General features: G+C 34.2%; 1 protein-coding gene across 1 annotated transcript in view; it reads left to right on the top strand.

Annotated features, from left to right (window-relative positions):
* The first annotated feature begins 5,659 nt into the window (after window positions 1–5,659).
* LOC132543551 (chitin synthase chs-2-like) overlaps window positions 5,660–16,020 on the top strand; it is a 36,616-nt gene continuing 26,255 nt past the window's right edge. Inside the window, exon 1 of the mRNA XM_060207102.1 lies at window positions 5,660–6,328. Within this exon, the coding sequence (XP_060063085.1) occupies window positions 5,660–6,328 (669 nt within the window). The remainder of the gene's footprint in view (window positions 6,329–16,020) is intronic.

Here is a 16,020-nt window from a genome sequence, read left to right on the forward strand (position 1 = left end):
TGGGTGACAGATATATAGAATACGTCTAATTTAACCATTGAACATCGGTCAGAATTGGTGACTGATATATAGAATGACGTTTGATAATTTAACCATTGAACATCGATCAGAATGGGTGACAGATATATAGAATGATGTCTATTAATTAGCCATTGAACATCGTTCAGAATAGGTGACAGATATATAGAATGACGTCTGTTCTTTAACTTTTGAACATTGGTCAGAATGGTTGACAGAAATATAGAATGATATCTGTTATTTAACCATTGAACATCGGTCAGAATGGGTGACAGATATATAGAATGACGTCTGTTCTTTAACTTTTGAACATTGGTCAGAATGGTTGACAGAAATATAGAATGATGTCTGTTATTTAACCATTGAACATCGGTCAGAATGGGTGACAAATATATAGAATGACTGTCTGTTATTTTAACCATTGAACATGATGTCTGTTATTTAACCATTGAACAGAATGGGTGACAGATATATAGAATGATATATAGATATATAGAATGATGTCTGTTATTTAACCATTGAACATCGGTCAGAATGGGTGACAGATATATAGAATGACTGTTATTTAACCATTGAACTGTTATATTAACCATTGAACATCGGTCAGAATGGGTGACAGATATATAGAATGATGTCTGTTATTTAACCATTGAACATCGGTCAGAATGGGTGACAGATATATAGAATGACGTTTGTTATTTAACCATTGAACATCGGTCAGAATTGGTGACAGATATATAGAATGATGTCTGTTATTTAACCATTGAACATCGGTCAGAATGGTTGACAGAAATATAGAATGGTGTCTGTTATTTAACCATTGAACATCGGTCAGAATGGGTGACAGATACATAGAATGACGTCTGTTAATTAACCATTGAACATCGGTCAGAATGGGTGACAGATATATAGAATGACGTCTGTTCTTTAACCATTGAACATCGGTCAGAATGGTTGACAGATATATAGAATGACGTTTGTTCTATAACCATTGAACATCGATCAGAATGGGTGACAGATATATAGAATAACCTTTGTTATTTAACCATTGAACATCGGTCAGAATGAGTGACAAATATATAGAATGGTGTCTGTTATTTAACCATTGAACATCGGTCAGAATGGGTGACAGATATATAGAATGACGTCTGTTAATTAACCATTGAACATCGGTCAGAATGGGTGACAGATATATAGAATGATGTCTGTTATTTAACAATTGAACATCGGTCAGAATGGGTGACAGATATATAGAATGACGTTTGTTATTTAACCATTGAACATCGGTCAGAATGGGTGACAAATATATAGAATGATGTCTGTTATTTAACTATTGAACATCGGTCAGAATGGGTGACAGATATATAGAATGACGTTTGTTATTTAACCATTGAACATCGGTCAGAATGGGTGACAGATATATAGAATGATGTCTGTTAATTAACCATTGAACATCGGTCAGAATGGGTGACAAATATATAGAATGACGTTTGTTATTTAACCATTGAAAAATGGTCAGAATGGTTGACAGAAATATAGAATGATGTCTGTTATTTAACCATTGAACATCGGTCAGAATGGGTGAAAGATATATAGAATGATGTCTGTTATTTAACCATTGAACATCGGTCAGAATGGGTGACAGATATATAGAATGATGTCTGTTAATTAACCATTGAACATCGGTCAGAATGGGTGACAGATATATAGAATGACGTCTGTTATCTAACTATTGAACATCGGTCAGAATGGGTGACAGATATATAGAATGATGTCTGTTATTTAACAATTGAACATCGGTCAGAATGGGTGACAGATATATAGAATGACGTCTGCTAATATAACCATTGAACATCGGTCAGAATTGGTGACAGATATATAGAATGATGTCTGTTATTCAACTATTGAACATCGGTCAGAGTAGGTGACAGATATATAGAATGACGTTTGTTCTATAACCATTGAACATCGATCAGAATGGGTGACAGATATATAGAATGACGTTTGTTATTTAACCATTGAACATCGGTCAGAATGGGTGACAGATATATAGAATGACGTCTGTTATTTAACCATTGAACATCGGTCAGAATGGGTGACAGATATATAGAATGACGTTTGTTATTTAACCATTAAACATCGGTCAGAATGGGTCAGAGATATAGAATGACGTTTGTTATTTAACCATTGAACATCGGTCAGAATGGTTGACAGAAATATAGAATGATGTCTGTTATTTAACCATTGAACATCGGTCAGAATGGGTGACAAATATATAGAATGACGTTTGTTCTTTAACTATTGAACATTGGTCAGAATGGGTGACAGATATATAGAATGATGTCTGTTATTTAACCATTGAACATCGGTCAGAATGGGTGACAGATATATAGAATGACGTTTGTTATTTAACCATTGAACATCGGTCAGAATGGGTGACAGATATATAGAATGACGTCTGTTAATTTAACCATTGAACATCGGTCAGAATTGGTGACTGATATATAGAATGACGTTTGATAATTTAACCATTGAACATCGATCAGAATGGGTGACAGATATATAGAATGATGTCTGTTAATTAACCATTGAACATCGGTCAGAATTGGTGACAGATATATAGAATGATGTCTGTTATTTAACTATTGAACATCGGTCAGAATGGGTGACAGATATATAGAATGATGTCTGTTAATTAACCATTGAACATCGGTCAGAATGGGTGACAGATATATAGAATGATGTCTGTTATTTAACTATTGAACATCGGTCAGAATGGGTGACAGATATATAGAATGACGTTTGTTCTTTAACTATTGAACATTGGTCAGAATGGGTGACAGATATATAGAATGATGTCTGTTAATTAACCATTGAACATCGGTCAGAATGGGTGAAAGATATATAGAATGATGTCTGTTATTTAACCATTGAACATTGGTCAGAATGGGTGACAGATATATAGAATGACATCTGTTATTTAACAATTGAACATCGGTCAGAATGGGTGAAAGATATATAGAATGACATCTGTTAATTAACCATTGAACATCGGTCAGAATGGGTGACAGATACATAGAATGACATCTGTTAATTTAACCATTGAACATCGGTCAGAATGGGTAATTAACCATTGAACATCAGTCAGAATGGGTGACAGATATATAGAATGATGTCTGTTATTTAACCATTGAACATCGGTCAGAATGGGTGACAGATATATAGAATGACGTTTGTTATTTAACCATTGAACATCGGTCAGAATGGGTGACAGATATATAGAATGATGTCTGTTATTTAACTATTGAACATCGGTCAGAATAGGTGACAGATATATAGAATGATGTCTGTTAATTAACCATTGAACATCGGTCAGAATGGGTGAAAGATATATAGAATGATGTCTGTTATTTAACCATTGAACATCGGTCAGAATGGGTGACAGATATATAGAATGATGTCTGTTATTTAACAATTGAACATCGGTCAGAATGGGTGACAGATATATAGAATGATGTCTGTTAATTAACCATTGAACATCGGTCAGAATGGGTGACAGATATATAGAATGACGTTTGTTCTTTAACTATTGAACATCGGTCAGAATAGGTGACAGATATATAGAATGATGTCTGTTAATTAACAATTGAACATCGGTCAGAATGGGGGTGACGTCTGATATATAGTCTGTTAATTAACCATTGAACATCGGTCAGAATGGGTGACAGATACATAGAATGACGTCTGTTAATTAACCATTGAACATCGGTCAGAATGGGTGACAGATATATAGAATGATGTCTGTTATTTAACTATTGAACATCGGTCAGAATGGGTGACAGATATATAGAATGACGTCTGTTATTTAACCATTGAACATCGGTCAGAATGGGTGACAGATATATATATATTTATTAATGAACATCGGTCAGAATAGGTGACAGATATATAGAATGATGTCCGTGACAGATATATAGAATGATGTCTGTTATTTAATTATTGAACATCAGTCAGAATTGGTGACTGATATATAGAATGACGTTTGTTATTTAACCATTGAACATCGGTCAGAATGGTTGACAAATATATAGAAGGACGTTTGTTCTTTAACCGTTGAACATTGGTCAGAATGGGTAACAGATATATAGAATGATGTCTGTTATTTAACAATTGAACATCGGTCAGAATGGGTGACAAATATATAGAATGACCTTTGTTATTTAACCATTAAACATCGGTCAGAATTGGCGACAGATATATAGAATGATGTCCGTATAATTAACCATTGAACATCGGTCTGATTGTTGTTATGACACTATGAATGCAATATGAATGACATTTAGATAGAATGATGTCTGTTAATATGATGCCATGATTATTTATCTAGTATCCAGATGTCATTCACAGAGACAACAATACAATCTGACCCATGATCAAGTATTCTATGTTAACTTGAGATATTATCTAAAACATTGTCACATTTTTTGGTTTTTTGTTTTGTTTTTTCTAATATATATATATATATATATGCTTGCTGCATGATTACATAAGAGGAGAAAGCTTAAAGACAAAATTCAGCTTAATGATCAGCGTCAAGCTAAATATAACATGGTGACTTCAAGCGTTGACGAGACGTCGATCAGCATGGCGCCAAAATGACGTCATGTTATTGTCATGTAGTCCCCACTGCATCTTACACCCCTGTGGATAAAATCCAGATAAACACCGAGTTAATGGGAGGCCATTATGTAAAATATGTGATATATAAACATTGGTTTGCCGTTCATATTAATTACACGTATTTCAAATCAATTATGTTTTCTGCTCCGAGAGTGCATAGATTGTAGCTTTGATCTTGATACTTGTCATTTTTTAATCACTACCTTCTTGACACAATCGTTGTTAATGAAACAAAGCCAGTCTGTTTTAAACACATTTTCTTGACAACACAAAACAGGCAATATCATACATAGTTCAAAATACGTACTTGTGTAAAATCCATGTTACAAGGCCCACCTTGTGCTGTAATATCTTTTACACTAGTGCTAGTTCTCTTCAGTTGTCTCGACTTCAAGTCTGTTACATACCTTAACTACAATCTGAATGTTCAGTCGATTAGATGAGAAAACACCAATTGTTGTTATTCTCAAACAAAATTAATATGTACCGCTATTTTGTTTTTCTAAAATTGTTACATATGAAATTTATTTAATCTTGTTAATGTCCTGGATGGTTGCTTGTTCGCAATATAATGTTACACAGTACAAGCAATACTTGTGACAGGCACTTGAAGTTGTTGCCTGTTAACAATGTAACGCTTTATACTACAATTGTATTTGTCAATAAAGTGGGACGTGACAGGTTATGGCCGTGCAAACAATCACCTTTAAACGATAAAACGGCGATAAGCGGACGTTTCCTATCCCTACCGAATCTTATCGATTTAATTGAACTGTAGTACTAAGCTGTATTTCACTTCCTTCACGTTTGGTATTGGTCATAACGAGTAGGAATACACTTGGCGTAAAGTGTAGACTGGGCATGCTTTCAAGATATCTTTTAGGATTCTTTTTTTAGACACAGTGCACATACTAGTGTTTCTCTGCAACCATAAATATGCATTTGCCTGCCAACAACCAACATGAGCAGGAACAAACAGACTTCACTAGTGTTCGATTCTAAAAAGGCGAACATAAAATTTACAACTGAGAAGCCTTCATTGCCGGTGAAAGTGGAAACCACAGACAATAATATCGGGACGCATTATCTCGATATACTGAATTCACCCGAGGATACAACAATCGTGTCTGATTATCAGCAAATAGACCAACCGCAGCCAAAATATTCTTCATCGTCGTCGAAACCACCAATTCCCCGACGTGTTCATTCACCGCCAGAACCACCACCCCCACCGACGGAACAACCACCTTCCCAACCTCCTTTGCCACCACCGCCGCCGTCGGCTCGACCACCACGTGTGTCACCTCTTCCCACACCACCTTTTGAACACCTGGACACTTTTGTAACGGAGCCGTCTCCGTTGGATCAAACTGAGCTCAGTGACGCAGCACCAGAAGAGGAAATAAACGTATCTTCAGCACCCGATGTCCAGTCCCAGTTCATGATGGGCTCACGTGACGAAGAAACGATGGAGTCATCGACAAACTGGACAAATGACGATAAATATCCCTTGGCAGAAAGTTCGCCACGACCGAAACGACGAGGAGTCGGTTTTCGTCAAGATTTCAGTTTAACCGGAAGTTTGCGATTTCCTGTTCAACCAGAAGTCAGAGTGTCTGGGATTTATGATGTGAGTACCATTCATTTCAGAATCATCTTTTTTTTCCATTCTCCGCGAATTATATCGTGATCTAACACAACATGTATAACTTTAAATACACCGCTTCCTTTCGTCCTCAATACTACTCTAGTTAAATTTTTCTTATCAAACGATGACTTTCCCTCAGTTAGCCACTAGTTATTGTTATTATTTAATTTAAAGTGAAACCGTTCATTTTTGTGTGGCATTTTCACTATATCTATGGATATTTTTTTTGCGAATTCTTTTGTCGGTTAAATGGTAAATAGTTTTTAATACAGATGTTAAAATACTCTTCCCACAAGTAGATTTTCTGCGTGTGATTAAAAAAATCAAATACCAGAAGAAATGTATGTTTTTATCTAACCATGGAATTTGAGCTCCAAAATTGTATGACTTTACACTATAATGTATGTTAATTGACACGAAACCGTCTTTCTTTATTGTCTAAAGCATTAAGAAAGAGCTAAGTTGCGGAGATTTCTATACCATGGAGTGCGATCACGGAATCAATATGCAAATGAATACGTACAAAAACAGCTATTTTTATCATTTGATATATTACCATGATATATAACGAGCACGTCCAGTTCTAACCAAGGTAAAAATGTACATGTACAATCATACTCCATTGATGTATACTTATACTTATTCCTATCTGGCCCGTCTTCCCGCTGTGGATAATCATATACATAAGTACATTTAGATAACATTACGGTGTTTGCGAGCTTCAATATATGTACATGTCAACTTGCAATGTAAACAGCTGTAAAAACCGTTCTGTCAGTGTCACTGACTTCTTTTAGCAGGAAAAAACACACGAAGATATTTTAACCCCAAAACTTGCTTTTGATGTGAATCAGCTCAATTGTTACAAAAAATGATATGCTGCCTTCAACACATTGCAAGTGACTTTGAACTTCATTTTGTCAGGTGTTGCGAAAGACGCAAGTGGCGGGTTTTTCAAATCAAAATATCGCATAGTTAAATAAATATATTTAGTTGTAAATACACGTATAGCACATTTACAGGAATACCACAAGTCTTGCCTATATCATTCTTTTCAAAAGTTGGCGAGCAACGTTTGTCTTGCTCAATTTGGACAATGACAGTTCCAGATGCGAGATAAAATGTGGTTTATTTTTTTATGTAAATGCTCTAAATATCCTGCCACTTTGATATCAAAAGTCGTCATTTAAGAGATTTGAAATCTGTAAAACTGAGTTTAAAATCAATAGTTGGTCCCAATATTGCGATGATCAATACACGCTTAATGAGTCCGATAAAAAACATATGAAACCTTTAAACTATAAACACTACATATATGCAAGTGATACAAACACGTTTGCGCTTTTTTTTTCTTAAAATTTGAGAATAAATACAGGGAAGTTTCCAGGTAAATGTCATTTTCGAAAGTTTTTGTTTTTGATTTTATCTATTTATCAATTGTTTGTTTTTTTTTTCTCTCACTCTTTTCATGTTTTTAATAAAATCGTTAAATTAGATACTTATATTGATTTTTACTGTATTCTAAACGTAACACGATAGACTAATATGGGCACCTAAACGCGCAGACGCCGACGCCGACGTCGCGACGAAATATAAGGTTACGTTCCTCTCGGCAGTTATGAAAAAGAAAAAAAAAAAAAAAAAACAGTAGCCGCTCAATAGTTCTAGAAATTAACGCGAACGCCCCGACACGAACGCCGCCGTCGACGCCGATCCCAGAAGTTCACACAGAAGCATTTTTTGGTGGTTAAATGAGAAATTAAAAAAACGTTTCTTCCGTGGTACAATGTTAGCTTTCAACATTTTGCAACAACACGCCGTTTTTGTATTTATATATAATTCATGAGTGCCATCTACGTGAACAGTATATTAACTTTTCCGTAACATATTGTCTCACACTCATAGTTGAACTGGAGAAGCATTCTATATGTTTTGTATATTCTGTTTTTTTCTGTCTTGATCAAAGTTTCATGATATAATCTGTATCCTGTCCATTATTAGTCCTGCGGTTCTTTAAATATGTCGGGTGACCACACAAAATAATTGTCATTGAAATCAGCTTCTTATTGCCTGTAGCTACGACCTTACTTGGAAATATATGCTCGCCCATAAAATGATACAAGATTTGGCCACGAAAAATACTTAGACATTTTATATTGGTGCTCTGTATCGATGTATGCTACCTACCTATGTTGTATAACAGGCCATTGATAACATGCGTTCCAATGTTGATAGTTTCGCCATAGAGACAGTGGGACTCTGGATTTCAGAGGTTGTGAGAACTTAAGATGATATAGGAATTTGGATTGCCATACAAGACCTTATTGCCTTCCTTCACAAATCTAGTATAAGATACGACAGAACTTAACAGATTATTCAAATACCACATGCATCTATTCCATGCTGCTAATATTGTAATATTTCTGATTGGAGACCGGCGTATGGAATTCAGAAGAGAACCAGAAAAATATATTTGACCCGACTTAAAACAAATTCATAAGGAGATATTTCTGTATAGATCAAATATTGTACAGTAAATATATCGGTACATTTTGCAATAACAATATTAAGAAAGAAACATATTAATTATGTTTTGACAATTTTTTAAAACACAAACTCTACTGCTAATATTGTGTGGTATAATGTGTCCGAAATAAAATTCGCAAATAGGTTTTGCGGTTTAAATATTGTTAACATAGATCTCATTTGAGAACAAGACATTAACTTATTTGAATTGACCATATATGGTAGGTTGATTAATCAGAATAAACATACCCCCTTCTGAAATTACCTGTATTATTGCAATATTTCCCGAACCTTTCTTGTTCTCGCTATTCTATCGTTGCGTCGATTTCCCCCTTTATTTTCAATTTATTTTAAATATATGTATAATTACAAAGAATGTAATGCTATTTATGTTAATTTATCTCCCCCTTTCCCGCCGTTGCTATTTCATGATAGGGGCATGTTGCAATATAATTCGCCTAAATTCTCGTCATACTGTCATTTCCGGTCAGTACTCTACAATGGTCACACGTATATGAGTGTTCTCATGTGGTTGTGGTCACTTTATCATAGATATTTTTGTCATTTCCCATTTTTATTTTCCAGTATGTTACGGTTATAATTTTTATTAACTTTAATTAAAGAATTTCACAAAACCTGCACGATCACAACTCAGAGAACCTTGTCAATCAAATTAGAAAACAAATATTTCCTGAGTCATGTGTTAACTTTTTCACAATTTCAAAACCACTTACAAACTTCTACAAGGCTGCCGATGGGGGTCGTTTTGCTCCTACAAATCTAGTTTTATTTTTTTTAAGAAAATCCTGATGAACGATAGACCAAAGACTTAGGACTATTTCGGAGCACTGCTCTGCTGACGACTCCGTGTATAAAGAGAATAATTTACTGTTCCAGGGCAAACATATATACACTGCTTGGCCTTGTTAAGCGTGTTAGGGTATTTAGATGTTTTGTATAAATCATCAGAACTACCTGTTGTTTGTTGTGTTCCAAGTGGTCGTTTCGTTCAATGCATTGTGATTCCCAGCGATTGCCTGATAAAAGTAATCAAAGTTAAATGTTGTGGGATCTCAGCTTGAGGATACTAAATTTGGGGACACGTTTAAAAAATATCTGTCATATCCCTGTTTTTATTAACTTACAATCCGTATTTTTTTAAAAGGGAAAGAATAATTTCCGTCAAGTCAGGATATATATACTACTGTGAATGAGAAAATTTTCTTTAATAAAAATATAAGAATTATCACATAATGACTTTGCCGTTATATTATGAAAAATCTTGACAAAAAATCTTTATTGCTGTGAGTGAAACTGATATTATCACGTGCAGACTATTTCTTTAAATCGCAAAAGGCTTATCAGGGTTTGCAGTTCAATAGTTTGATATTCTGCTCAAATTCCTTCGTCACCACGTTGAAAATCGATTTCAGAGCAAAAATTTAAAAAAATGTTTTAGGGCAACGTTTCTCACTCTGTCTCATGGCTATCGATAGGTAACAGTTAGGCCATATTTCACAGTGCAGTCGATACTACTGGACACAAAATCAATAGTGTCTATTACATCATTTGTACCTTTATCTAACTTAAACTTCCTGATTCATGTGATAGGCAGGCGAACACGTGTATGTTACGTGAACATGTCAAACAATGACCAACTTCATTACGGAGAATTCTTGTTACGTTTCCTATATTCCAAATATCAGGTATCAAAAAGGAACATAAAAACGATATTGATATTTCAAGCAACAAACATGATATTCGCCGTCCATAAATCATTTTGTGAAATCATCAATCTTCGTATGTTTTTTTTTATTTTCGATGAATTCGTGGTTTTCTACGAATTAAAATTTCCATGAAACGATAAACAGATGGAAATTAATACAGATTATGTTTTTCCATGAAATCATGTGCCAACGAAATGCGAAGTTTGTAAAACCACTAATATAGCTATAGATGTGTACAGTTCCAAAAAATGTGGATGCTTCTAAGTTAAATTAAGATAGAACTGAAAAATCTCATCCCCAAGCAGTATAATTCTGTTCGACTACAGATGAAATGCTCTGTTGCCAGGATGCTCTAGAAATAATGTATCATTGGGTTTGATTAAGTCTAATGACTGTTAAAGTGTTACTGGCTAGTAAACGTTTGTTTTTATCTAGATTTTATCTATTTAAAGACCGACTTTTAAAAAAATCACATTTTTTATCGCTTGTAGTGTTTAGGACTTGCGAGTCTTGATGTAAATCATAGTGGAAAGTCACGGCGTTACTTTTAGGAGCGTTTACTGTCAACAGTTTTATGTTAAGAATGTGACTGTACAGCCCTCTTAATGATATTAGTCAGCATATCATTAGTTCTATGTGCGTGTAAGAATGTTTGAAATTTTGAATCAACTCCAAAACAGTTTGTTTTTTTATTAAATTCCCTTTACATCTGATCTGACAGCGTGACTTTTCGTTGTAAATAAATCACATTACAAAAGAATATTGCTGTTGATAACATCAATTATGCCGATTTTATCAGGCAGTATTTTTCACAATGAAGACAATTATGAATTTGGCGCCAGACTTTTCTAGCTTCTAATTTATTTGTAGATATTGCAGAAATAAACATTTAGACGATTTTGACATAAAGTAAATAAGATTTTACAAAAGATATCCCCAGATTGATATAGAATATGGTTCGATTTGAATTTATTGGCATATTGAGGTTATAGAAAACAATTGTTCATGCCGTGCATCCTTCTAGGACTCGTCAGCAATGCTAGGTGTAAAAAAAAACAGAAAAAAATATCTAAACAAACGCACAAATAATCTCTATTTGCGGATAAATGCTAAACTCACATACGCCATATTTCATTATTTCAGTTTTTAACGTCAAACATAATTTGAAGAAATTGAAATGATGAATGCTAATAAATACATTGAGAAGTATCATATTTCTTTTGAGATATGTTGCGTGCTTGTTTGTCCATTGATTCGATTGTTGTACACGTTGTTCAAACTGAGAACGTGACATTACTTACGTGGATTGACTAAAATTCACGTGGTGTAAATCATTGCTTTTGATTTTGAGTTCATGGTTCTGTTAACTTGGTATTTTTCTTGTTCTTTTTTTAATTACATTATGACTATTGATATGTAACTAAGGGATTAGACTTGTTTCCATAATATTTGTTGAAAATAATTCAAATAATCTACATTTGACTAGTTCTTCGAGAAATTCCAATATATTAATGACCATTCGCAATACTAATCTGTAGATATCTATATTTTGACATAAGCATCAGCTAGGTAGTATCCTGGATCTTCTGGGTACGGTTGTAGCCGGACTGTATTCGGTTAACCACTTGACCATTACATGATTGTGGACACGTGCACGTTTATTGTCCTACATATGGAAGTTGATGATGCTGTACAGTATGTGTGTATGCATCACTGTATAATTTGTACACTTTCCCAGAAGATAATGTCCTGCTCTGTGTTTTTCTTTGTTTTCGAGCGGGACTATCGTTCTGTATTTCCTGCGTGGAATGGAGCAGTTGTGTGCACGGAGAGTACAAGATATAAGATTTATGTTTTGAAAATCTTTCATTTACATATAAAATACGTTAGCTATATAGAGCTCATTTACGAGCTTACCTGTAAAACAATTTATGAACAAAACACGAACAAAATATCCAATCATGGTAAATTACAGAAGAAAATCCAAACAGCTTTACACTATGCATTTACTGACAGGCACACAATGAGTTAGATACATAAGGGAATGCATGATGAAAGCAAACCGTAAGCTGAAATGACAATATATATATGTAACACAGTATTTCCCAGTAAGCAGATGTATGAAAATCACAATGTTAGCCAAGAGTTCATTCTTTATGTAATTTATGTAAATCAAGTTGCCTTGCTGTCTTATCCAGGTGAATAACACAGTCCAGTTAACTAATTAGTGTCCTGTTACTACCACCAACCCCCTCCGACCGACAGTGTCCTGGCGATAGGTCGGCGTCTTTGAGACTAACAGCGAAGAACAATGTGATGAATATTGCATGTAATAAACATTTTTTGTTTTGATTAAGTCGATATTTCATTTACAAACAAAATCTAAAAGAAGTGAAGAGGCGATTCCCATTCCCTGAAGTGAGTACAAGACAAAAAAATCGCAAAACGAACAAATTTATTTAGAATGTCTTCAGTTACATTAAATTGAAGTTACAATAAGCTAAATTCGCCTTCCATTCAGCAAAATACTGTATGTCTGTAATTTTGCCGGCGTCGGCCAAACCTGCATACGATTCATCACCCGAATTATCATTACTAGCCATTATCTTAACTACTTTGAGGCTCAAACTGTTATGGTATAATAACAAGCATTACGTCTTAGTTGTTTTATGATGCTGGACATGTTTATGTAATCAAATACAGCCAATTTAATGTACGCGTTGTTCATAAACACTATTAATGAATCTTTGTCTGGTGGCGGAATTGACGTCACAAAGGATCGACCAATGAGAATCCTTGATTTTTAGAAGGGAAATAACTCTAGATATTTTAACTCCCTCGGTTGTTTACAGGTAGAAATAGTGCTACCTGTGAATCGTGCAATGCACCGAACACTTTTATAAACTTTTCCTTTTTCACAAAAAAATAATCATTGCCGATTTTTCAAATGATATAAAGTTGAGAAATCTTTATTTCTGTTTTCGTTAGGAAACGGTATATACAATTATGCCAAATTGCTATTTAGGACACAAGGCTAAAACAAACAAAATATAAACCTAGGTATCGCAATTGAGAATTCTGGCGTTAAAATCGTTTGGTGATAAGTAATTATCAATTTATTTACCTTGAAAAGTTTTGGTCATGGGAAAGTATATTGTGATTGAATAAGGCGTCGAAATCAGCAGCTGATAAAATGGTACTTAATAACAAAGAAAACGTGATATTTTGTGCCAGGTTACGATACAGATTTGTAAGCATGCATTGAGAAGTAGGAAGTTATGTACATACTTAGGAGACTAAAGTGCTAAATCCACTTCTCATGTGATTAGTGCAGTTCGTGCTAAATTCGAGAGATACTTTGTCTTTTCCCAGACGTTTATGAGCAGGGCGTGAAATTATCAAATATAAGGTAAACCTTAACCTACTTCGGGCATTTTTAAACTCTTAAATGGACAGTAGTATATGGCCCTATTTAATCCAGGTAGTATTTTCAGTACTATTTTTTTTCAATTGTGTCATTGTGTTGTGTTTCATATTCGCAAGTTTTTTTGTTTTTTGTTTTTTTTTAATATTGTTTGTGTTTTCTGTTTTTTTTATTATAATCTTTTATTTTATTTATTTATTTTTTTTTTTTTTTTACAAAAAATCCATTGAACTTTTTAAATTTTTTTTTGATAATCAAGGTAATCTCAATAACATTATTGTCTCCTAATTTTTACTCGAATATAAATCTCATTGCACTATTCAGAAAATTTAGTATGATTTAAACATACCATGAAGTTTAGAGTCGGCTTGAGAATTTAGTACCACAGAATTATCTTTTCTCCACGAAATTGATACTTGTGAAAATCAAGATTACAAGAATATATATTTGTCTTCAAATTTTGTATTTACATTAGACTGCTTGATAAAAAGAAACCACTAATTTTAATTCTGTTCAATGTTTTGTCAAAAAAAAGTAGGCCATTTGTCATCAATTATATTTACCTGTCATCTGTCTATTTGTGAAGACGTAACCTAGCATCAACGCCTGGTATACTAATAATATGTAATATATAAATAAAGACTTCTATATAGTTTCAAACTTGAAATTGAAATGGTACCGGAGATGTCGGTGCCGGAATTAGTTTCATTAATCAACACCAGGATATGAATATTGATGAGGAAAAGTCACGTGATACGTTCAGACGCGGTCAGAACCAAAACAAAAATGGAGGAAGAGGTGAGTAGTACGTCCATGTCACATCGCTTGTAAAGAGATAAATGCAATCAATACTCTATATATCCTGTATGGAAATCATCTAACGTATGTATTGATCAGAGTCCGTCAAAACACGTTTTCTTCCCCGCTTCCCTCGCACGTTTTCTGCCATGTTGGAAAACGGCAAATTTATTTACAGGCCTTTACGCATGCGTCAGAGGGCAGGACTTCCCACATAATTATGAATTAGCACTTAGTCGTTTCGAATTCTTTTTTAAAACTATAGTGTTATGTTGGTAGCGATTTACTTTAAAATTGCGGTGTTACAGGGTTATTCAGAACTTTTGCTACCCGCGAAAAGTAGAAAATCATGATTATTTTTTGGATATGAACTAATATCGGTTAGTGTTAATCTGTAAAATAGGCATACGATCTTTAACCATACTTACCAAACGTCAGACGACAAAAGCTGACAAATATTAAAGTGTTTATCATTGGCGCAAGGATGCAGCGTTTAATCAATATAAAATGTCATGAATAATATTTTTATCAGATAAAAAGAGATAAACGACGAGCTCTGAAGTTTTTACAAGTGTGTATGAATAGCTACGTAGCTGTTCTTAAATTTTTACCCATATTACGTGTACCTTTTGACGAGAAGACAACGTCGTTGTGTTTGATTAATTTTCCAGTAATTGCGAGTCGTCACCAGCAACATGTCAAACATTTATCAGGTAAACAATCCACCTAAAGTAAGAAAAATCAACAACTGATTGTGATAAATGTTCGCATGTTCTGAATTCGGTAGGTCAGACGTGCACTTAAGTCTTTTTGTTGGAAAGATAATATCTAACATATATTGCCTTTGTCTAGACATTACGGTATATATATTGTTTCTATCGTTGTACATTGATGTTGATTTCAGTAAGAATCTAGCTAGAGATTGGACTTGTATAGCGTAGGTATAATTTATATAATACATGTTTCTACATAAAATCAGCTATCCGTTGCGATTCGTAGAGTTTAAAAACAGTGCAGAATTTTTGTACCCCTCTGTGTTAAAATGAAGGAATCTATTGTACCCCCTGTGTTGCTGATTGAAGGAATCGGATTGTACCCCTCTGTGTTAAAAACATTGAAGGCATTGAACCCCTCTGTGTTTTGTACCCCTCTGTGTTAAAACTCTGATTGAAGGAAGGAATCGGATTGAAGTAATCTGA

This window comes from Ylistrum balloti, unplaced genomic scaffold (assembly GCF_031769215.1).
Source record: "Ylistrum balloti isolate Yb309-2 unplaced genomic scaffold, AGI_CSIRO_Ybal_v1 Utg369560, whole genome shotgun sequence".
NCBI lineage: Eukaryota > Metazoa > Mollusca > Bivalvia > Pectinida > Pectinidae > Ylistrum > Ylistrum balloti.